The 26,922-nt window shown below is 30.0% G+C and overlaps 1 protein-coding gene across 1 annotated transcript in view; it reads right to left on the minus strand.

Annotated features, from left to right (window-relative positions):
* Positions 1-206: 206 nt before the first annotated feature.
* Positions 207-26,922, minus strand: part of LOC148301521 (tachykinin-like peptides receptor 86C) — a 123,354-nt gene continuing 96,638 nt past the window's right edge. The window contains exons 7-8 of the mRNA XM_088273138.1: positions 19,108-19,304; positions 207-360 (exon numbers count right to left, since the gene is read on the minus strand). Of these exons, the coding sequence (XP_088129264.1) occupies positions 207-360; positions 19,108-19,304 (351 nt within the window). The remainder of the gene's footprint in view (positions 361-19,107; positions 19,305-26,922) is intronic.

The raw sequence follows: 26,922 nt of genomic DNA on the forward strand, positions 1-26,922 counted from the left end.
ATTGAAATATTTTTGTACACCAGTAAAAATATTGTGATTTTAAAACATACTGATTTATAGTGATATATATAAGACAGTAACATTTTAATTATAGGATAGTTTTACTTTACTAAAAGCTTTATTTTTGGAACTGCCTTGAGTAAAACGTATTCATGGTACAACACTTTCCCCTTAGTTTGTTTTTCTACGTAAAAGACTGTTGGTAATTACGTTAATGAGTAAAAACCTGATCTGGATCTTGATCCTGAGTTGGACTGCCTGTCCGCCATTTGCGGGGATTCTATGACGCAATTCTTATTTGTCTTTCTCTTCAAGTACATCCTCCAGCCACAAATGGCTTTGTTGAAGTAACTCCTGAATCTGAAATAAAAAGAAAACAATTTTATGTGATGGTCAAGTCAGATAGTCAGGATCTATAGCAGCGATTCTTTAAGTAAATTTTGCTGTTGGAACACTGAAAAAGACCTTTCAAATAATAAACATCTCCGAGCTTACATTAACAGATATTCCTATAACCAGACATTAATGAATTTCAAGTTGGCATTTAGAGGTTCACGGGCGATGACCTTTTTACTTTTGTATTTCGTTGTAAACACAATTGTTGTGCAAAAAAACTTATTTAGTATGAACCTATACCTGTTAGGCTATGAAGTAGAATTTATTATACTTATTACTATTAATACTAAATACTACCATCAAACCGTTTCCTCCAGGGGTCGACATTGAATGGAACGTTCCGACATGCTTTTCTAACATTCTCTTTTTCTAAATATGTATACAGTTTTATCCAGTTATATAGATTTTTGATAGATCTATTTTTAATTGATTTGGTAGTACCAAGTTCTATTTGGCCATTTTCTTTCTGTTCTCCAATTCGCATTTTTTGTAATATACTATTTTAGTCATTTTCTCATCATTTATTCGCTGCAGTGTTTGAACCATCTCGAAGAAACTTTTTTAATCTCTTAAATTATCCCAAACTCAGATACACATTGCTTTCCAATACCTAAATTTTAAATTTTGATAAACATCGATTTTTCTACATATTCGTCTAAGCAATCAAATTTCAATCACAATGCTTTTACCCTTGTTTTATCGATTCCATGTTTCACATTACCATGTAAGTGTAGACGCAAGTATTGCTTTGTGAACTTCCAGTTTGGCTTCCACAAAAGCAGGAAGTAGGAAGCACTTAATAAGATTAAATGTTAAGTGAAGGATTAGGAATCATTAGACTCAAACATGTTTTGTCTTAAGAATTTTCGAAATTTTATACTACCCAGATAAACAGTTTTAATTAATTTTCATATAATTGTATTCTCATATGAAAATAATGATTTTTAGTCAATTTGTTTAAATTATATTATATTTAGAGAAGGAAAAATATATAATCTCTAAAATTTCATGAAATGAAATAAAAATAAAATTAAATCGATTTTCTAAACTCAAATATATGATATATATAATTCAGATATTGAATAAAATAACTTAATTAAAACACTTGAAATAAATTTTGAAACAGTATTCAAATAAAATAAAAATCAAGTATTTTTTAAAAATAATCCTGTTTAAAATAGGTTTCTGTAAAAACAATTCCACAACTCCAGATCCACATTCATTAAAACCTTACCCTACTTTTTTATTATATTTATTACTTATCACGTTTTCCTAATTTTAGTCTGTAAAAAGTATTAAAAAAACGAAATAAAGTGGTAAAAAAATGCGAAAAAGTAGGAGATTAAAAAAAAAAACAAAATATACATTTATCTCAAGAACGTTTGACAGATATAGATGTTTTATTCAAATAAAAATATGTAAGAGAAGGTTTTAATTTATGACTAATAAAAGACCTCAGAAATCAAAATAAAATAAAATGAATTGAAACCATGTATCTTGCCAGGCTTTACCGCTAAATTTTGGCAAGTTTCTTCGCATTATAACTTCGGTATTATTACGGCTGAAAAGAATTGGCAAAGTTACAAAACATTTTGGGGTTTTAGTATTATATTTTATTCATGTACGCCTTTTTTAACGTTATGAGTGAACTGATAAAATTAATTTATAATTTGTCATGTTTTAATGCATTTTTTTACTACGCAACAAAAATGAAGTTTATAAAAATAAAAGTTAGTTCTATTTATAACGGTAACTTTTTTGTTACTCTGAACATTTTTTACATGATTTTATAAGACATTGGATTTTCAAAATTATAAGTGTCTCATCTTGAAATGAAGCATCTATCGTTTTGATACGAAAAAAGATGAAAGTCCGAGCATCCCAGGGTTTACGACCTGGTTTTTGACTGACTAAAGTAATCAAATTTAAAACTAGTTTAACCTTTATAATTAATTAATCAACCATAAGATGAATTTATATGAAAAATGAGAAATTTATTTAAAAAAATACATTTTTATATCTCTTTGTTTAATGGAAACGCAATAACTCAATAACATTCAATAAGTGTTCTAATATAATGTTTAATTTAAAAAATCAACATGTGAATAGGTTATGAATATACGCTATACATCTATAAAATATATTGTATACAAATCAGGATCCTTGAAAGAATAAGAAACATTGATCATTCAATTATCCATACAAATAAAATTTTCCTCTTAAATAAAATTGTAGTTAACCTGCTGAAAAAATTGCTTTGATATTTACGCATTTGAACAGTTTAATTCAACTGTGCATAAAAAAGTTATATAAAACGCAGTATAAAAAACGATGTTTTCTTTGACACTTGAAAATTAACGGATTAAATTTTCTTCCGTCGAAAAGTACACTACAAAACGCGAAAACCCTTTAAATAAATTTCTTTGATAACTACAAATCATGAAATTTCAAAGAACTTCTACAGTATTGAAAAGTAGAAAATACTTCATCCTTTTCATTTCTAAATAATTAAATTATGTGAAGCGAATAAAAGCCTACCAATGAAGGCTTTACTTCAAGTGCACAACGAAATCTTGGTGCCAACCCTTATATATGGATATAAAACATGGAGTTGGCAAAAGAAGGATCAAAATGGACTGAATCTCAACCTACTTTGCTTAATTTTATCGATAGTGCTTTTCTTAGCCTTGCATCCATTATTTATATCACTATACAAATATCTATGATTTACGTTTTGTCACACATTCGTCTAAGAGATCGCATTTCAACTTCATTTCAACTACATTTAGTCTACTTTCATCCTTCTTTTGCAATATCTTTGCTTCACTTCACTTTTATTAAGCTTCTGCTGAAAGGTTTTACAATGAAGAATTTTGTATAAAGTAAAATTACGAGGGCACGAATCCATTAAACGAAAAACTCCTGTACAATGAAAGGAGGTGTGAAGTACATTAATTGTAAAAAGGACAACTTTTCCTCTATTATGGGTAAAAAAGGACTTTATTAAAAAAAACATCCGCCTCAAAATTGAAGTACTCTTCTCTCAAAGTAAACACTGAAATTTATTCAACGCTGACTTCCTTTCCAGGGCAGAAATTTTCAGATTCTGCGGTTGAAATGAAATTTCTCAGAAATGAAAATTAAATTTATGTGAAGGGCGATATTGAATATCTCGCACGGAAAAACACGTGGCAATATTTTATAAGGAATCGACCCCATTTATCCTTGTCAGAACACACTGATATGTTGTTGGATATGTCGATATGAATATTTAGTACAGGTAATCAGAATTTGTCGATATCTTTGATATTATTCAAGCTTTTTCATATTGAATCCATGTGAAGCGTCTTTACGAGAAATGAAATAGTTAATTACAGAATCTTTGTGCTAGAATATAATAGACGGAAGCTACAGATGCTTCCATCTACGGGTTTGAAAATGAACTATAAATATATCCCTCCCCTCCTAACCCTTACCTGCACCCAATGGTGCATAGAGCACTGCTCTGTATTGTTGCAGTATTATCTCAATCGTTACTTATACGAAGGCAAAGAGAGCACTCCTGGGCTTTAGGGACCAGTCCAGGGTAATGTTAAGTAAATATTACAGTGTAGTCACTAATAAACACCAAATTTATTATCATACCCTTCCCCCTGGGAATCGAACTCAAGACTCCAGTACGGTAGCTAAACACGCTAACTATTGCACCATGGAGACGGACTACAATATGTACTAAATTTATATTGAAACCCGTTGATGGGAACATCTGTAGCTTCCAAAACTTGTCAATACTCAAGTGGTAAAAAACAAGTATTCTATTTATAATTTATAAGTGTAACCCAAAAGTCTAAAATGTAGACTTTTTAGAACATGAATAGACTGAATGACCATTATGTATATCGTAGGTTCGTGAATAGCCTGAAAACAATATTTAGCTTGATCCTCTTTTTCTACCCAAATTTTAATTCACTGATGAGGCACATTTTTGTTTAAATGACGTATCAATGAGCAAAATTGCCAATTACGGAGTGGAGAAAACCCAGAAGCCTTTGTCGAGACGCTCTTATATCTATTAAAATTCACTATTTGGTGTGCTTTATGGGCAGGTGGAATCATTGGCCCATATCTTTTTTAAAAACGATGCAGGCTAGAATGTAACGGTCAATTGAAAGCGCTACACAACTATGATTACTGATTTCTTATTTCTTTGTACCTCAGTTAAATAGCATTGATATGATAGAACTGTGTTTTAACAATATGGCGTAACATGCCACATGGCGAGTGCCACCATAAATTTATTGCGGAAAATTTGAACTTAAGGTCGTATACCTAAAAAAAAACACACTGAAAATAAGTATTTGTCTTTCGAATTCCGGATTCTTAACGTATTAACTATTATAGATATAAAAAATATAACTTTATTCAATAAAAATAAAAATTAACAAAAAAATTATCTGTAATATTAACTTCCGTAAAAAAACGGATTGACGACCGGTTTAGAAATGCCTAAGTTGACAGAAACAAACGCCCAGAAGTAACGTTAAAGATATCTACGTAGATAAAACGTTATCTTTTCTTTGTAATTCCAACCCTGCCGTGGTAAAATATGTACCAAGAAAATGTATCTAAATCCACATCTACATAATGACTACACGAAGGAAAGTCGAAAGATTAAAACCTGAGTTCATCGTAGTTAAAAACTTTAAACTAGAATATTTCCTTCCTTGAATGGTAATTATTTGAAGGTAAGGTGAAAAGTCTTTCGCTTTCGGTACATAATATGTATATGTTATATAAAGAAAAATTATCATGATAATGTGATTAATAATGGGAGCAGAAGAAGACCAAAGAAAATTTGGCGTAATCAAGTATTGCCAACACTTGAATATGGTCAGATCAGTAGTCGAAATAATCAGCGGGTATACACGGGGATATATCGCTCACTCCTTTTAACAACGTCATATATCAAAAATCGACAATTTCGTTTGTGCATATTTTCGGAATGCCCAGAAAATGTATTATATTCCAGCAAAAGCGGCATAAGTTTTACTGAATATTTACCCGCTACAAGGCTGAAAGTGTTGTTTTTGCATTTTGAAGAAAAGATATTGTTTAATAATTTTTTTAAATATACTTAATATTTTTAAAATGGAAAAAAAATCCTCTATGTTTTACCTAAAATGATCTGTTGCACTGTAAAAAGTTCAGTAAGTGGCTTGATATTTATTTTTAATACATTTTATTATGTTCTTAAACTTTAAAAACGATCTCCTAAAAAATCTTTTTTTTTTAAATTTATTTATGACGTTGTTAACTTGAAAAAAAACAGTGGTCTGGCATTCTATTTTCTCTGCCATATGAGTGGTTATTTAGTTATTTAGAATTATATAAAATCCATTTGAAGGCCATTATCTGCCTCCGTAGTGAAATATAAAAATAAGAGTGTTTGCCTATTGCGATGGAGGATCCAGGTTCGATTCTCAGGGATCAAAATAAATAAATATTAGTGTTTTTTTCTTTAATATTTATTTAATAATATCATGAATTGATACCTGAAAGTTAGATACAAAACCAGAGTGGTGTGGCATTCTATTTTCACTGCCTACCCCAACGGGGGAGCGGCGTGATGGTTAGTTGCTTAATAATGATTAAGATATCTTCAATTTGTTAAAAAAATTAGATATTTTAATTTTTTATGGCGTCTCGACAAAGGCTTCTAGGTTTTCTCCACTCCGAATTCGGCAATTGGCATAGCCATTTAACCAAAAATGTGCCTCATCGGTGAACAAAATTTTGCGTTAAAAAAGCTGAATATTGTTTTCGGCCCATTCAGCGAACTTACGACGCGCATAAAGGTCATTCAGTCTATTCATGTTGAAATGGGAAAACGTACTGGGTACAAATCAACTGTCAACTGTCAAATTGACAGACCGAAAAACAATATAGCCAATTTTAAAACCAAACCACTAAAAAAACACCATATATACTCATATATTGAGTGAAAATAGACTCTTGGTTCCAGAGGTTATTTCATTTTTGAAATGTTATTTGTAAATTATCATTTATTTAATTATTTTAGTAAAATTTAAATTTAAATAATCAAAATGTATATTATTTTATCATAAAATTGAAATTACAACATTAGAAAATTACTTAAAAATGTAACAAGATAAAGGTAATATGAGGGTTCCATATTCTAAATCACAAATTTAGTTTTCCGTTCTTTTTTCAGAGCAAATACGGGATTAGGCAAAGAATTAGAATTCAATCGTAGGTCTTACCCAATTTTCTAAGGCTTAAAATACCCATATTATTTTTTTGGATGAATCCCTGGTTCAAATCAGAAGGATGCCTTTCAACTATTATAACGAAAATCTTCTCTCATTATCTTACTTTACATCACAGGTAGAAAATATACTTACTGGCCCTAAAAACATATTTTTGAAGATAAAGTATTGTTTGCGCAAGAAGAAAAAGACGAATGAGAGTAAACAAATTCACCGACGCTGTTCTAGCTGCCATTCATGTTTTTACCCCATGTACGAAAATTAACAAAACGCCATAAAAAATATGATTGAATTGATATTGAAAAAAAAAAAGATTTGCTGGCGAAATTGTTTTAAAAACAAATAAAATACTCACATGAAATATTGAATAATCTTCGTAAGTACAGACATTTTTTTAACCCAAGTAACATATTTGAAAAGTGTCTTAACTTGATATGAAACATGATTTTTCCCATTTTTTATAAATGAAGAGTATGAAACTTTATTAATTATTTTGGCAGTCACTTTGTGGTATAATCCATCCATTTTTAATTAAAGTTTTACTTGTGACACGTGTTTCGATGCATTCTGCATCATTTTTAAACACCGTATGAAAATGATGTTTGAAAATATTTGAAAATAATGCGGAATGTATTTAAAAAAAATACGTGTCACAATAGATTTTAAGAAAAAGTGGTATTTACTTAGTAAAACTTAAATATAAAAAGAAGATGGAAGTCTGAGCATCTCAGGGGCTACAACCTGAGATCGGGCTGGGTTGAGCAATCACTTTATACACTTCTTTTATAAAAAAAGCAAAGAATAATACATGTTTAATATCAAGTTGTGACACCTTTAAAATTGACATCTCATCCGTAAGGCGAATAATCCAGTATCCGATACAATAATGATTTTAATACTGTTACTTACCATAACCTAATTTAACCCGATTTAAATGAGCCAGATGCGACAAATTCGAGCAGCCAATTAATGACGCATCGTATAATATCACAGTGAAGAGCCATTGAGGTAGTATTTCACGAATATTGAGCAATATAAATTATCCAACATTCTAATTAAATATCATATTTACGATGGCTAATCATGTTTTTATTATTGAAAAACGGTATCGTTATCAATCTCACTGATTACCCATATACGATAAAATGGAAAATCTTGAATACGTTTTTATAAAGAATCGTACACAGAAAGTAAAATTGTTTATTTGGTGTTTTTGACATCTCAACATAGATGAAGAAAAATATGTAAGTATGGACAATTCAGGGCTTAAGACCCATCATAGGCTGGTAAGTGATCAATTTGCACACGTGTTACATTCACCATTTTACACATGATTGACAACCACAAAACTAAAATTTTGAAAGTACTTCACATATCATTAATTTCATTCTTATTACTGAATCTTCATTTATCGAAAAAAATTGAGAACAACTTCCCGTTTCATACAGCACACAAATAAATAAATATCTCTTAATGACCAACCTCATTACGTTCTGTGATTGAGCTCACAACAGCCACCTTTGATTTGATTTAGAAAGCTCTTATTTAACAAATATCCCCTTATGTCTGATTTCCAAAAGTGGATTTGTGTGGTCATAATGATAATTAATTAGGATAATTTATAAAGCATCATTTGCGTTAAAAAAAAACCTCAAGGGTGCGGGTTGTTGATCATGGGTGTAATGGCGAATATTGTCCGTGTATAAAGTGATCATTTTACAAGCATTTGACAGGTCGTAAGCCGTTTAAATACCCAAAGTTCCATATTCTTCTCAATCTATCTTAAGATGTCTAAAATGTAAAATAATTCCTAATTGGAGAAACCTAGATTTGTAAACAAGTATTTGGACACACAAAAAATATTGTTTATTAGGTATTAGTATTATTTGAAGAAAACGAAACAGTGAATTTTTTTGGAAATATTTTAATTAATGCCTTCAAATCTTAGTGACGTGTGCCATTAAGAGGCTAGAACATTCAGTCGTGCGGAAATTTAAACAATGGAAATACAAATTAAGATCACAATAGATTTACGACAAAGACAATTTAGGAAATGCCCAGTTAGTGCGTACCTATGTTCTAAGAAATTCTTCAAAGGATTTAAGCCTCCGGTAGATTTTGCTTGAACTGAGAATTACGAATTTTCCCCTCGTTGAAATTTATAATAAACTCTTCTAGTCTGAAATCGGAGCATGGCCTAAAAATTACCTTTCTGGAAAATTTAAATAAAGCCTTGGCGGTTTATGCCATTAAAATACCAATTTCGTTTCACAAAAGGTATATCTAGGTATTTAAAAAATATTGCTTATATTGCTCACTCCTTTCAATAACGTCATATATCGAAAAACTTGATTTTTCAGGAGATCGTTTTTAATGTTTAAAAATATAATGAAATGTATAAATAAGTATAAATATAAAAATAAGTATAATATCAAGCCACTTATTGAATTTTTTACTACGCAACAGATCTTTTTAGGTAAAACCTAAATGTTTATTCTTCATTTGAATAAATATTTATTATATTTAAAAAAATAAGTAAACGTTGCATTTTCTTCAAAATGCAAAAATACATTTTCCGGTTATTCCAAAAACGTGCACAAGTGAAAATTGTAGGTTTTTGATATAATATGACATTGTTGAAAGGAGCGAGCGATGTGTATTTTTTTTTAATTTTCCGTTAAAGATTTTTTTACGATTTCGAATATGCAAGAAAGGAAATGTTTTGTGATAAAGATACACATTTTAGAAAAAAAATGAATGGCATAGATTTAATAATATCTAGTAATATCTCATTAGTTAACAGAATGAAGTGTTAGTTTATATTTTATCCTTGTGTGTAGAATTGCAACTAAAATATATAAAAATATTTTTAAATGAAATTTGAAAAAAAAATCAAGAAATTCAGTTGTTTAAACAAATTGTTGATTCTGTTTTCATCTGGCTAGGTTTTTAAGGAGTAGATCTAGAAAAATAACATGTTTGAAAGACTTTATTTTACAGTACAAAAAATAAGTTATATAATGCGAAGTAATTGCTCACAACGTCTTAGTTTAAGTTTTAAATATTCCAGTAATGAATTATGGTATCGGTAATATTAACCGAGTTATAAACGTATTTGAGCAATGTGACTTGTGGAATTTTACCGTTTTATGGAGTACTTAAGAAAAATTCAATAATGTGATATAACAGCCAACATCCCACTTAAAGTTCACAATATTTCTGCACTCGATTTTGACGTCCGTAATATTTACCGGTGAATATTTGAACAATGCAACTTGTAAATTTTTTTTATACATTACCAACGTGAATTTCAATATTGCGAAGTAACTGTGACAACTTCTCATATAAAGTTTTCAATATTTCTGGTATCTGTATACATATTTAATATATACCGGGAAATTTGAACAAAACAACTTGTGGCATTTTACCACGTTATTCATTACATAATATATAAAGTCTCACGCAAAGTTCACAAAATTTTTGCACTAATGATGTTTGTAATATTTACTGAGGATTATTTGAACAATGCAACTGGTGGAACTTCAGCATAACGTACTCGTACACATCCAAATAGCCCGCATTTCGACAAGGACTGTGATTTTCACTTGCCTAAGCAAAAGCTTTGAAGTGGCACAGACAATTTGGGTGCTTTCAAATATCAGAACATAATAGAAGTTGGAATCCAGCATGTGGGTATTGCACTAAGTATCCCTCTGCGTATATTAAAATCTCCTGTCAGCAGCAAGTGTACTCTTAAGTATGGGTAAATTAATTTTCGAGCATATTACGTTCAATAAAAGGTAAAACGGCATATTAAAATGTGTGCAGTAAACCTCCATACAACGTTGAAATAGGTACTCCTTTATCTTAGGAAATGTTATAAGGAAAACACTATCCTTATCATCGATTGTTCACTTTGTGTATTACTCCTTTTATAAACACTTATTCGTGACTACCGATTTCGGAAAAAAATCCATAATCAGGTCATTAAAATTCAATTATTACGATTTTAAATTTGTGCAAAAATAAAAAATTTAATGAGAGAAAGAAGACAAAGGAATCACAATAGGAGTATTTTTAAAAGTGGGCTCGAGTTTAAATTTAGTTGGTTATTTATTTTGGAAAACTCTTTATTATTGCTTTGCGTACCTATTACTAATTATTCTAGATTATCCTAATACAGACCAGTTTTATTTACATATAAAATTTCTAAACCCGTTGATTTATTAAAATTATGGTCTACAGATGTAAGGTGATTAGCAAATTCCGAAAAATTATCATCATAACACCTTTAAAATTAAATTTTAAAATTAAATTCATGTCATTCCACAATGTTAATGCCGAATCAATAAATTATTCAATATATGTATGGTTAAATTTCAAAACGTGGTGCTTGAATCCTTAGAATTTCACTAGAGACATCTATTGGTGAGATGAAAAAAAAGAAAAAAAAGAATTGAATGCTACACAAACTTATTTTTGCACTCTTTCAGGAAATCGGCGTGATGATAGTAGTATTATCTAGTAGTATATAAATTAAGTGCAAAGAATATACCTAATATATATGTATTTATTTTTTGCTCTTAATTTACTAGAAAACAAAAAAAGCTGTGCCAAAACGATATCAAAATAAATTATTTAAAATACATTAACCTACAAAACAAAATACTTTTCATTATCATAAGAGAATTAATTTCAAATTTACAGTCATCAGACAAATTACAAGATATTGTACTTCAAGATTTAAGTTAAATTGGCACCAACATTTTTTTACAGGATGTGATCTCGCTCAGTCTAATGAAAGATACTATATAACCTAGACTTAAGTGAACTCGAAGGATCTAAGGTTCTAGGGTTCTAAGGCAGTGTTCCGAAAAAAATGTGTGCCGCGGCACACAAAGTGTGTACCGTGCTGATTAGTCGGTGTGCCGCGGAAAAAGTTACTTACTGATAAACGAGCAAGAAGAATTCATGGAGCTAAAGTATTACTGCATGTGTCGTGTTGTGGTCCCGTGGTTAGTGTCGCAGACTCTTGAGTCAGAGTTTCTCGGTTCGAACCTAGTGTACCACAATTTTATACCTAATTCTAATAATGAGCCGCTGAGGCTATTATGAATAGTTTGAAATTGAAGTATTTTTGTAAATTATAAAAACAGTAATATTTCTCTTTTTAATTAAAAAAAAATGATTGGACATTAAAACTGATTTTTTCCAAAACACAGATAGCACGTTTTTGGCTGCATATAAAAATGGATACCCACCGATTTCAAAGCGTACTATTGTAATTATTTTACCAGTTGCCACGACTTACTTGTGCGAATGGAGATTTTCGACTCTGACTGCTATTAAATAAAAACAGAGAACTCCTGTGGACGATCAACGAAGAGATGAAAATTTATTGATTTAGCAGGGAACACTTTTGCCAAAAATCAAAACTTTTATATTATTATAGGAGTTGGGACTTTAAATATGCTGAATTCGCTTAGATTATATTATTATATTGAGGGCTTAAATAATTATCTACTTTTATAGAAAAGTAGTTGGCGCGTTCGGAGAGACCTCTTTAATATTCTAATAGATGAACAGACTCTACGGACATTTTACTAGTTTGTGTTAAACGAATAATTGTTCAGGAAACTCAATCATGATATATATTCGTAATATATCCCACTGATTAAACGATTTACATCTAAATATTAAATGATCTCAATTAGAATCCGGTCTAGATGGACGATAAACAATTTGATTGGCTATTTGGGAAACTAGTTTGTTATAAAACATTAATTGAACCAAATAATTGCCCAAATTTCGAAGATTGTAGGTTTGATGTGCTAAACACGTAACGTTACTAAGTATCCTTTCTGGATATCTCTAAACGTAGATCACTGGCTATTTATCTACGTAGGCACCGCATAAAAGGAGATTTTAAAGCGAACCACTGTATCGACAGGGTCTTGAAATCGACAGGCACTTTTTTAGAATGGTGTAAAAAAGAGATAATTTTTACTACCTCCGACAGAATAATTAACTACTTGTGATGGAACTGAGAACACCTAATTATTACACGGGACGAATAATTGGGTAAATTCCAAAAGTTTTTTCAAAATGGATTCTGACTCACCTTCATGATTAGTCATGTAACCTTTTAGAATATTTTTTGGAGCTTACAGTTACCCTTTTAAAATAATATTTCAGGTAAATAATAATTAGTAAGATTATGTTATAAAACAAAAAAAAATCTAAATGTAATTGTTTTTGGAATTTATAATATTACCTAACTAACTAACTATCACGCCGCTTCTCTGCAGGGGTATACAGAGATAATAGAACGCCACACCAATCTTTCAGTTTGCAATCAGTCTTTGCAAAAAATCTTAGCCTGTTGCACATTCATGTTCATATCTTCTCATACATACCCGCTGATTATTTCGACTCCCGACCTAACTACTTTCAAGTATTTGAAATACTCGAATACGCCAAGTTTTCGCCTTTTTTCCTTCTATATCCAACTCTATTCGCCTCATTAAACTGTTTTTATATTTTTAATAAATGTTTTACTTAGTAAATATCACTATTTCTTAAAATCTACTGTGACATGTGTTTTGATGCATCCCGCATCATTTTCAAACACCGTATATACGGTGTTTGAAAATGATGCGGAATGCATCAAAACACGTGTCACAGTAGATTTTAAGAAATAGTGGTATTTACGAAGTAAAACATTTATTAAAAATGGATAGATTTTACCACAAAGTGACTGCATAATCAATTAATGTTTTTATATTCTTTATATGACTCATAAGCCCTGTAAATACCCAGACTTTAATATTTTTCTTCATCTATATTGAGATATCAAAATGTAAGTTCATTTTAAATGCTGAGGATATATTTTATGTAATTTTACAGAATTTCGTAATTGAGCGGTAGGAAAATCAAATTAAAAACAAAATAAAATTTTTAAAGGATTTGTATTATCACTATAATATATACAAATATTTTAATTTAATAATGGTTTTGAAGTCCTAATTAGCCGTTTAAAATAGAAATCTGGCTGTCGTATAGGTTACTCGAACCCAATAACTCTGCCTTAGAGTCTGAGACACTAACCACGGGACCACAACCCGATTGGAACGTATGTACAAAAAACTTTATATATACTACTACTACTACTACTACTACCATCACGCCGTTTCCCCGCAGGGGTGGGCAGAGAGGATGGAACGCCACACTTTTCTGTCCTGACATACACTCCTCGCCTCCTTCACATCCATACATCTAGTCATACATGCCCTCCGATTACGCAGACTTTTGACACCGCCAGACTTTAGGTTCTGATTGATCTGATCGTGCCAAGTCTTTTTCGGTCGTCCTCACATATTTATAAATTTATTAAAAATGTATCATTTTTATATATTAAAAAGTAAAATCAAACACGGATATTTAGAGTGTACTAAAAAGTATTAAAAAATTGGTAACAGTTGTTGCCCCTTGTAATTTAAAACAAAATCAGTGATTGATTTCAATATGTGATTTATAAATTGAAATGGACTTCTACAAATTGAACACTAAATCTGTAAATGCAAAATATTTGTTTACGCCATAGAATCAAAGGGTATCTATAGATTTACGTGTTTATGCACATAACAATATACTAACTCGGTTTTGTCTGTGGAATCAAAACGTTCTGTTCTGTACTTAGATTGCATTTTTTTCTGTCATTTCATTAGTTTACCAAGAGTCGTTATCAAACGACACAATTTTCCAGAGAGTTAACCATGTTAGTTTGGCCTCCCATTAAAGCTATGGAAATTCGAAATATAATAGACTTACACATGAAAAGCTTTCGACGGATAAGTTATCAAAAGTCGGACGTGACTGTCTTTACATATTCCGTATTATTATAATAATATAAAGATATGAGTTTAATATATACGTGTAGTAACATATAATAGCGTCTTACTTCCCCACAACTTTGTGGATGACTTAATGTTCGTACTAAACTACATAGTTGGATAAATATAATATTCATTCTAAGTTCTAAGTTTACACAAAGCGGAGTGGTTGTAGTCTGTAAACATTAAAAGTTGATGAAATAAAAAAAGACAAGGTATTTGTTTTACATGTTAAATCAAACACTGTTTTTTTTTAGTCTACTGAGTTTAAGAAATTTTGTGACAATTGTTTCGATTAGTTATGGCATTTTCAAACGAATGTTTAACAAACATTCGTTTGAAAATAATGTTGGATTTAACATTTAATAGGTAAATAAATAAAAATGGAGTTCTATAAATTAAACGCCAAATCTATAAATAAAGACATGGTAATTTCAAATGTTTTCGGACCCGTTTTCACTTGACTGCGAAAGTGATTTAAGGGTTTGATTCCCACCAATTGCAAAATAAATTTAAGAAAGATTTATTTTCAATAACTATGGGTATTTGTGATATTTTTGTAACATCTAACCTCGCAATCCTCGCTGTTCTACAAGGCTCTAAAATTTTAAACTTTGCGAGTTTTTTTATCCAAAAAAAATATCATTTTCGCTAGTTAATACCAGGGGTTCAGAATTCAGATTTCTCTATATGGGTTTTTGTTTCGTTTCAAGAGTGTTTTAAATCGTTTAACATTTTTTTAAATACTTCCATGAGTCTAAAATTTCGTGTAGATTTCTACCAGCGATTTCCATGATCAGATTTTAAATTTATTCAATGAATAAACGAATAAACGAAATTGAATAAACGACAATTAATAAATTGAAATTTTGGTAACTGACTTTATTTTATATTTATTTTACTTTTATAATTAATAAAGAAAAGATATTTCATAAATACTAAATTGCATGTTTTAATAATGTAAAAAGTATAATAATGTAAAAACATATATTTTTTAAAAATTATTAAACGTAGTATGATTTCATTAGAATCGAATTTTTTTTCAATAATTTAAATGTTTTAATTCTCCATGAAACATTTTTAGTTATTTTTATTTTTCTTGTTACATGGACTATTAAAGATAATAAAAAAATCGGGATGTTTTTTGGATTTTACATTCACTTTGTTATGATTAAACTCATCGATTACTGATAAAAGAATATATGAAAATACAGATACTACAACAGAAAAGATATCTATAAAATAATATTATGTACAAGGCGAGAAAAATACCGAATAAAGAAACTTCAGAAGAACTTAAGAAACCTTGACCTATTTTGAAAGTTCAGGAGAGGATCCATTATCCGTTGATCCTTATTTAGAAAACTCGTTGATCCTTATTTAGAGCCCAATAAAACAACGGTTTACCCGAAATTTACATTGTATATTACTTCAATTACGGAATTACATAGGTTGATGAATTGTTGTTGTGCGTTTGTACATACAATTTGTTGAAAATGCTTTTTCAACGTTTTTAAAATAGGCAATTCAAAAAAAAACATTTTGAAAAGCAGTTTTTTTTTGCTTTCACTTTTAATATCCACTCTTCTTTTGAAGATTAAATTGTGTAAGTTTCGTGAAAATAAAAACATTAGAAACATTATAAATTATCTGGTCAAATTATAAGCTTAATAATAAAAATGAAAATGGTAATTTCTGGCGTTTCTCATGTGTGTGATTATAATCCAGGATTCGGACCTCACATACTAATATAAGTGTTTCTGCTTAGTAGAAAGCTTCTTTACATCTCACCAATAGATGTCTCTAGTGAAGTTCTAGTGATTCAAGCAAAAGGTTTCTAAATTGGTTCATATATATAGAACTTCCAAGAATTTGAGTAGTGTGGTTGTCAATAATGGGTAGAATTGGTGAATGTTACAAGTGTGTAAAGTGATCACTAAAACCAGCCTATGACGGTTTTCAGCCTCGTAAATGCCCAGACTTCCATATTCTTCTTCATCTTCGATGAGATGTCAAAAAATATTATAAAACAAAAATATAACTTTTATTTTTATCAGTTTTATGTAGATTACTAATGAAAGTATGGAATAAGTAGATGATTTCCTATATTTGGGATGTATGTTTAATCAATACATTCTTGAAAAATCTAAAAAAATATAAATCACGACAGTGTAAATAATTCGTTACGTGGGATCATCGACAAGATCAATAATCCAGTATTAAGAGGAATGAATAATAATAATAAAAAAAAATTGAAAATCACAGTGTAATTTGTTATCCTGTTTTTCCTCGATATAAAGATACGAAAATCTTGGGATTATTGGTAAATCGAACAGATACATGGATTTTTTTATAATCAATGCTTAACATAACACTAGTTCTATTTTTTTCATACGGAATGGGGAAACTTGAAACGTTATCCTCAAGAAGGAGAGAGTGGCAAATTAGGGTGAGATAAGAATTTGCTTTCCACGCATAAATTTCAAAGCCACAAAGTAAATACGCTCTCGGGAAAGACAAATGGTGTGAAAACAACATTTTTGGGAATTACGGAGCAAGAAATGTTTTGCGGTGTTTGTGGAGATAGTTTCAAAATATCTACACATTGGATAATCTTAGTATTATTTTTTGACATCTCATCAAAGATGAAGAAGAATATGGAAGTCTGGGCATTTACGGGGCTTACGACCGTCATAGGCTGGTTTAAGTGATCACTAACATTGATATTTACACGTGTAACATTCACCAATTCTACCCATTATTGACAACCACACTACTCAAATTCTTGGAAGTTCTATATTTATGAACCAATTTAGAAACCTTGTTCATGAATCACTAGAACTTCACTAGAGACATCTATTGGTGAGATGTAAAGAAGCTTTTTATTAAGCAGAAACTCTTATATTAGTATGTGAGATCCGAATCCTAGATTATAATCACACACATGAGAAACGCCAGAAAATACCATTTTCATTTTTATTATTAAGCTTATAATTTGACCAGATAATTTATTTACAACATTTTGAGTGTGTCCAAATACTTGTTCACAAAATCTGGATTATCTCCAATTACAGGAGTTATTTTCATATTATAATATGAAAATAACTCCTGTAATTGGAGATAATCCAGATTTTGTGAAAAAGTATTTGGACACACTCAAAATATTGGATAATCTTAGAATGTATGTATAACACAAAAGGTTATACATACTAATTAAACCCCGGAAGACCTAAATAATTTATTTTGTATTTTTTTTTCTGTTTTTACCACATCAAAGTATTTCTTATACGAGTACTTGGGCATGGTCAAGTCAATATTTTCAAAAGTGGGCTCAAAGTAAAATTTAGTTGGTTATTTATAATGGGTAAATCTTTATAATTCCTTAACTTATTTCTAATTATTCTAGATTATTTAAACACATACCAGTTTTATGTACACGTAAAATTTCAGATAGAAGGTGATTAGCAAATTCCAAAAAAATATTATTAAAACACCTTTCATGTTATTTAACTCTGATACTGAATGTTTTTCCTATGTAAATAATATAAAAAAATGTTTTAAGGGTTTGATGTTTTAAATTGTATTTTTACATTCCGAAAAGAGTCATTTAAAATTAAAATACAATTTTAAAAAAAATTACCCGTATAAAACTTCCCCTCCGATAACACAGTACCTATCTCAACGTTATAAGGGGGCTTACTATATATTATGAATTTGTATTAATATACTACTCTTGTAAAATATTAGCACATTGGATAATCTTAGGATGTATGTAACACAGAAGGTTATACATACTAATTAAACCTCGGAAGACCTAAATAATTTCTTATAATATTTTTCTCTGTCTTTACCACGTCATATTTCATATACGAGTACTTAGGCGTGGTCAAGTCAGAAGTTGGAATAATAAGTATGAAGAAGAGGTATGTATAAGGTATGTTTGAAGAGATACATGAATGTGGAGTGGCGAAGATCGTTTGGAATGAAAGATTGGTATGGTTTTCTTTTATCTCTGTTCATTCCTTTGTGGAAGCGGCGTGATAGTTAAGAGTTTTTTTTAAAGCTGTTTTTTTATTGCTTTTACTTTCCCTAAATAATAAATAAATATGAAAGCTCCTAAAAAAACAAGATTTTGTATTTGATCTATATTGAGTTGTATGATAAAATGTAGAGAAATCCACATTTATGAACAAGTATTTCGGCCCACTCAAAATGTTGTGACTTCTGAATAAATTATCTAAAATTAATAAAAAGATGCTTTTAATTATGAGAAGAGAATTGGTTTCGAATTAACTGTCCGTAGACAAATTACAAGACATTTTAAGCTATTACCTTTAAATATATTAGCACCAATATTTCTTTACAATTTTTTGGAACTCCTACATATATCGTAAATTGCATAACGCTTTACTAGTAAGAACACTAGAGCCATCATTGTTTCGATTTAGAAAGCATTATTACTAGCAACACAAGTATTTGGACACCCTCAAAATTGACACTCTGCACTATTTAATTAATGAAAGAAATCTTACTTGGCATTCATCCAGTAGTAGATGATGGGGTTGACCATGGCGTTGGCCATCGCGAGCCAATAGAAGCCCAAGTAAACGTGCTGGATGTACCGCTTGTAGAGCACTCCCGGATCGAAGTGGGTGTAAATGAAGTACGTCTGATAGGGAAGCCAGCAGATGCCGAAGATGACGATAACGAGGATGAACATCCTGACGACCTGCAAAAATAAACCATGTTTAATGTTTTGTGATACTTAAAACCCAGAAGATGTCTTTTTTCTATTTAGACTCCCACACATTACATTGCAAGGCCAATCCCAAGGTAGACCACCAAAGAGATGGATTGGCAGCTGGGAATCGACATCGCAGGAGGCTAATCCCACTTGAAGTAGGTCATGAAAAAATATTGTATGTAAGTAACGTTGGAAGTATTTTAACCCTAGATTTCTGAACTATCATCCAATTGACGTTGTTACTACACATTTGTAAAAAAGTACGATATGAAAATAAAATAGAATTCAAAAGTAAGATAATCAAAAACATATATTACTTATGAAGTAAAAGTTTTATTCCTTAGGTTAATGAAATCACGTAATAATGAAAAAAAAGGTACATTTAGAAGGTACTGTGAAGCAGGGGGAGCATTGTGTTTTCCAGGAATCGTCATTTTGCCGTTGTAATTTTTACGGTAGTTTAGTAGACTAGGGTTAATTGATAATAATTTATCACTCAAGAATTGTTTTACAGCATATTAACTTTATTTGCAAGGAGTAAACCCATTTACAAGTAGTAAAAAGCTATTAAGCTAATATAGTTGGAACCTAAGAAAGAACATGATAAGCGGAGTTGCATAAACTGTAGCTAGATTTCCTAGTCACTTGTATGTAAGGTAATCAAACAAAAATACCTATAAAGTATTAATCCCTTGCCGATCCATTTTTCAAAAATAAACTGAAAAAAAAGTAGAGAAAATAATGACGAGAAAATTGATTTTACATTTAATATGGTCATCTTCTCATAAAACCAGTAGTTTTAGCAAGAGCGTTGTCATTTATATCGCAATTTGCGGCTATGATACTCCTTTATTGCATTTCGTAAGTACTGTAGGGTTTATCACCATAAAAGAGTCCCCTGTTTTTACTATACTGGTAATACCACACCTAATATTAAACCAACATTTCCCGCCGATAGGAATATTATACTGAAGTGGCCACTTTTCTTTTAACATGGCTTACGGTTTCCAATATCAAAGATTAAAGGTGGTATTTTGAAACACACAAGGCCATTTATTTCCGTAGTGACAGAAGAAAAGAAAGTGAGAGAAAAACACGTTTTGTAAACAACTGATAAAAGAATTCCCTTCACGAAGTTGTCGACATTCAAATATAGCAAACACATAAAAACAATAACAAAGGTTAAGAAGTGTGTCACTCATAACAACGGTATATTTAATTTATTTCCTCATTCAAACAAACTAAACGTACTAAAATACACGCGCGTATTATTTGAAATTATTTTCAGCTAATAGGGCGAGGGAAAAAATTATGATTGAATGAACCTAATTTCATTAAAAAAATATAAAAAAATTCACTAACTTATTTTTTTAGAAACACACTTAGAGACTAAAAAAAAAAATTGTATTGTAGAAACTTCCATTTTGATATCTCATCCGTAAGGTGAATAATCCAGTGTTTGATATAATTAAAATAATATAAATACTGTTCAATTGTCATTTAAATTGAAGTTTTGTTTCAATTTCAATATTTAAATTTTTAAATTGATTAAAATTCATGTACAGATGCACGATAAAATGTAAATATTGACCGTTCCTAGCTTAAAGGCGTGGGTAAGAAATAGATATTTTTTTTAATGAAAAACTTATTTAATAATAAATTTAAATACCTACTTTTATATTCATAATTCATACATAAATTTCAATTAAAATCTATTATCAGATAACCTTGAGAGGGTTGATGTTGAATTTTTTTGTATTACTCGTATGTTAAATTGTTGGAGTATGTATAAATCGCTGGCATACGGATTGTGGGAATACGATTTTTCTTTTATTTTCACAACGAAGTTTTTAAAATTTGAAAGTTCAAAAGTTTGACTTGATGACCTGCATGTAATTTATATCTTAATTATTTGTTTTTATTTTAACACAGATATAATTTCAAGTTACAAATTACAATAATGTGGCCTTTTTGAGTTTTCCCGTGGTAAGGGAATATTTTACAAAAAAGATTAAGAATTAATTTTTATCGTTTTTCATTTTTCATTATACAGATTTTTACCACTTAATTTTTTTTTAATAATTCCAAGTCGAGGGCACATTTCAAAAAATTGTCTCGCATCTACCCAACTATACTTATGAATTATTTTCTGCTTGTAAATGAGTACACTGTATAACTTGTGATATACATATATGTATTTCAAAGTAAAACGCAAATTTGAATACGGGAAATTCTGTCGTATATTTATATCGATTATCAAAGGTAAATTACAAGATAACGCTTCAATTAGGCGTTCCATCATTTCCTTATCTTGAAACCCGCATATAATTTGGGTATTACATTTCCATACTGGAGGGAAGTTTCTTATTTCAATATTTGAACCTGAATCTGAAGTTTCTGTTGATTCAGTTCAGCAGCTTGAACGGGTCATAAACTAAGCACCTCTGGACCACATGTTAATGGCAATTATTTATTAGGGTCTTACTGAACAAAGAACACATCACACTACACGTAAATTAGCCGAAACAAATATTAGCACAGGTTTAGGAAACAATTAATTTATTGCGTTTAATTATGCGCGTATAAACTTTGCATGTAACACAAATTTTCAACCTCGATGGAAAAATAATATGGGTTGAGAATGTGAGAATTATGTTTGGCTTATGGGGTGCGTACAATGTTTTCAAGGGCTCTAGCGTCAGCAAAGAGCAAAGATAATTTTCATTACCTTTTAATACAATATTCAAAAATGAAAGCGTTGCAAAATAATGAGATATTGAGGAACAATATAAAGAGATTCGGTAAAAAAAGTTTTTTTTTATTTTAAACATATATTCGAATGAAGGTTAAATACATATCTGAGTCAATTATTATGCTCACTTAAATAAAACTTAATGATTACATATGAATTTTAAAATATTATTTATTGATTAAGCATTAAGACTGAGGAATGACATATTGCTTATTAAAAGATAAACACTTGTTTTAGACTACTAATTAATTTTTATTTCATTTCATACGATTAGTTTAAAGAACCACAGATATTTTCATCAACAGGTGATCACAATAAAACATCACCAAACTTCAAAAACATCATGGTATTTGTGGTCAACTGTCTATGTTAACATCTGTGGTTTTCGAAAGTAGTTGTGTAAAATGAAATAAAAACCCAATTAGTGATCTCATACAAGTGTTTAATTTTTAATAATCAATATAAAATAAAATAAAAATATACACATATATTTACCGATAAAAATAAATGGTAACAATTTAATGGTAAAAACAAGACCTAATTAATTAATTAATTAGTTAGAATAAATGGTGCTTTTAACAGAGTGATTGGGAATAAGAATATGTCCATGGAAGCCAAGCTAGCGGTTCACAACGGCGTGCTAGTACCGACACTAATGTATGGAAGCGAAACATGGAACTGGCAAAGGAAGGATGAAAGCAGAGTAAATGCTGTTGAAATGCGCTCCCTCAGACGAATGTGTGGAAAATCATTGTATGACAGAATTAAAAACGACGATATAAGAAAGGAATGTAAGGCTGAACGAGGAATAATTGAAAAGATTAGAAAGAGCTCTTTGCGGTGGTATGGACATGTGGAGCGAATGGATAGCGAGAGAATGACTAAGAAAATATATGTGGCGAATGTGAGAGGGAAAACAGAGCGTGGACGACCGAAAAAGACTTGGCACGATCAGATTAATCAGAACCTAAAATCTGGCGGTGTCAAAAGTCTGCGTAATCGGAGGGCATGTATGACTAGATGTATGGATGTGAAGGAGGCTAGGAGTGTATGTCAGGACAGAGGAGTGTGGCGTTCCATCCTCTCTGCCTACCCCTGCGGGGAAACGGCGTGATGGTAGTAGTAGTAGTAGTAGTAGACATGGAAGACTATGGTATGTCAACAATGAACCTGAAAAATTATTTAAAAAATCAAAAGTTGTGGTCGAGAAGGCAGTATTTTCTTATTTGTCGTTCTCGCAAAAAATATTCCTCCCGATGTGATACAGCTATGGAAAGATGAAACGTTAACTGCTAAGTGCAGATAAATTCGCCTTTACTTCAGGACATTTATTTCTAACGACTGTTTGAATCCCACTGTCGATTTTTATTAACAGGGTGTTAAAATAACCGAAAAAATCGGTTCTCGTTTTTAAAGAACAGAAATAAATAAAATTTATCTACACTACGCAGAGAACGTGATTGCAAAGAGAACTCGAAGCCTAGGCTTCATTTTCCCTGGAGAATGTCCTAAATGGTTTGTGTTACGTTTGATATTAGTTTTGGTTTAACCTTTGCTGACTATCACGTCGTAGACATATTATGTCATCACCTCATGTCGCAACAGTGATAAACATAATCCACTGAAGCGTAGATTTGGAAACATATACGCAATTATCGCATTATATAATATATTACGGAATCAAATTATTATTTATTGGGCCATCGAATGTGTAGACATATGTATACTTCCATCACCCCGACAGTTACTCAAACCAATTATAAGCTTTCAATCAACCCTATTCACATGTAATCTGTAATATTAATATTAAATTTAGAAAGGTAATAAGAAAATATCGCTCGTCAATAAATATTATTTGTTATAATTTTATCATTATTATTATTTTATTGAATCATTTATTTGTGAACTATTGCAAGTATGTATATACAAATAAATACATATGTACATATGTACATTAATTTAAAATCTTTTTTTGCAGAGATCCACCAAACCGCATTATTTTTCTTGTCGGTGGAGTTCTTTTTACTTACGTTTTTATAATTAGCTAATTTTACATAATATACATACAAAAAATAAAAAAAATCTATTTTACAATTTTCATAGAATAAACTCTTGATCATTTACCCGTTCTTTTATTTTGCCTCTGTTCCATATTTTATTTTGAACAATGACCTCCGTCGGCAAGAAATTAAAAATGCTCGAAACTTCATATTGAAGTTTTCTACTCCCATATTTATTGTTAATTCTTGGGACCGTCAACCCTTCCTAATGAGTTAATCTAGATATTAAAAAATAAACTGAGAAAACTGTATATAATATCCAATGACGATTTTATTTTTGTATTTAAGGTTTTTTTCTTCCTTCCTCAAATTTGATACAAAAAAGTTATCATAATTTAAAAAAAAACAATATTTCAATAAAAATATGTAGATATTCAAAGGTTTTTATTTCTAAGAATTTACTTTGAAGCGTAAAACAAATTTTAGATGTAACAAATTAACCGTTTTTTTCTAGCATTTTCCCATTTTTAAAAACTTATAAATTAATCATAGATACTCTTTTTTAACGATTGCCAAAAAATATATTCTTGAGTTGTTTATTATATTTAAATTATAATAAAAAATCAGTATTTCAATACGATAAGTACATATATAGTCTTAATCTAATAATATAAACATGAAACAGATTTAAATAATATTATTTAAAATAAAAAATAAGATGAAAAAGAAAAAAAGTCTGGATTAAAGTGTTTCGTTCAAATAAATAACTTACAGTAGGTATATACACTGTATAAATTAAAATTACAAATGAATGTAATATGAAAACACCAAGCAAGAGTCTGAAGCAAAATATGTTTTGAATATTGAAAGCATTAACTTTGTGGATCATATTGATATATTATTTCGAGAAATAAAAATACTTTGTGTACTGATCCACTCACATTTTTTATTTAACCAACTAGTTTCGGCAACAACCTGTTGCCCTCTTCAGGGTTACATTTATTACTAGTAATAAATGTAACTCTGAAGAAGGCAACAGGTTGTTGCCGAAACTAGTTGGTTAAATAAAAAATGTGAGTGGATCAGAACACAAAGTATTTTTATTTCTCGAAATGATTTATGAAGCAAAATACTTTTTTTTTGGGTTTCGTAGGAGAATGTTGATAAAATGGTAGGAATTGACGGTAAGATTAAATTTTCTATTAATAGAAAATATAACCAGCCTTTTTCTGTAAATATTTCCGACAAGCAAACGGGAAAAAGGTAATGTGTATTTTAACAACCTACGTTAGATGTTTTCAGCCCATGATCTATTCCTGAAAATCGATATCGCTCATTTCCGCATTAACGACAAAGTTACATTTCTAATACTTTTATGTTTGGCTGAAGCTTTTTTAGTTTTATTTATGTTTAGGTCTTTTAGGGTTTTTGTGTCATTGCATGTGAATTTAGTAGTTTAATAAATTAAAATTAAAATTCGGGTGGGAGTGGCGGGAGTTTTATTATCGTATTTTAAAAACTTTTTACTGATTATGAAAGTCCTTAAGGTATATATGTTTTAAAGTTTAATACATGTCATAAAATTTTATCTTTCTTGCAAAATGTGGAAAAGATGGTTCAACATTTTACTGTACCAAAAGCTACGATTACTTTAATAAAATAAAGAGTCCCAACACGCAGAGAGTTGCATTGAACACATTTGTCCAAAAATTTTGTTAAAATAAATATATATTTAAAGTAACCATCTTATGTTAATACCAAAGAGTCGAGATATAAAAATAAAGATAAAAATATAACTGTCCAATTATAATCTTCTAAAGTTATTGACAGATCTCATTGAAATTTCGACAACGTTGCATTGAATACGCTCGTTGTTTATATATGTATATTTCTGATATTTACCATTTTTTTATTCTTATAAAAACTTTATTATTAAATTATTTTACTCTTTTTACCATTTTAGTTTAAAAAAATATGTTCTTGTTGTTGTTGTTGATAAAAAAATAGCTTTTCTGATGGCAATGGCAGCGCCATCTGTTAATCGAAACAAAATTATACACTGTATCGAGACATGCAATACTGAACAGTATTGCGAAATTAGACACATTACATGTATGTGTTTTCGATTTTTTATTATTTTCAATTTAACCAAACTGAGCTATAACGACGCATTGCCGGGTGCAGAAAGCTAAAAGCCCAATAAGCTATAATGCACTCATCAAATCTGTTCTTTCTCAAAGAATTTTTCCGTCTGAAATTTAAAAAAAAAAAATCTCAAAAATTTAAAGGCAAATACGACACTTGTTGAGAAATGTGGGAATATCAGATAAAATAAATAATGAAATATACCCTTTGTTAAATGTGTTTGTGACTTTTAGCGCCCGTAGTGAATTTGGCGATATTTTATTCAACTCACTATTCCGTTTCGAGATGTGTTCGGCATTTTCGGTGTGACGTGAAAAGAATTTGAAAGGATTCTCAGAGACTGAACGAAACCACGCAAGCAGCTTTATTATCAGTCACTCTAGTGCAGTGGTCGCAAACTTATGAACCAAAGAGCCGAATATGTAAATAACAACGATCAAAAGAAAGCCAAATCTGTAAACAATTCTAGTTAACCTTGATTATAATTTTATACCTTTATTAAATTACGGATACAACCAATAAAAGTTGATTTAACACTCAATAAGGATTTTATTCATTGATAAAAAAAATCTTCAGAAAGTAAGGTACTTATCTCTAAAGCTTAGAAAAAACAAATAAGGATCCTAACCAGGACCTTGACAGGACACTGCACACTGAGGAAACACATGACAAAAATCTCATTTCATGACTCTCCAGTATGCAGATT

This window comes from Brachycentrus maculatus, unplaced genomic scaffold, assembly GCF_059751285.1.
Source record: "Brachycentrus maculatus isolate JH-2025_06_01 unplaced genomic scaffold, ASM5975128v1 h1tg000553l, whole genome shotgun sequence".
Classification (NCBI taxonomy): domain Eukaryota; kingdom Metazoa; phylum Arthropoda; class Insecta; order Trichoptera; family Brachycentridae; genus Brachycentrus; species Brachycentrus maculatus.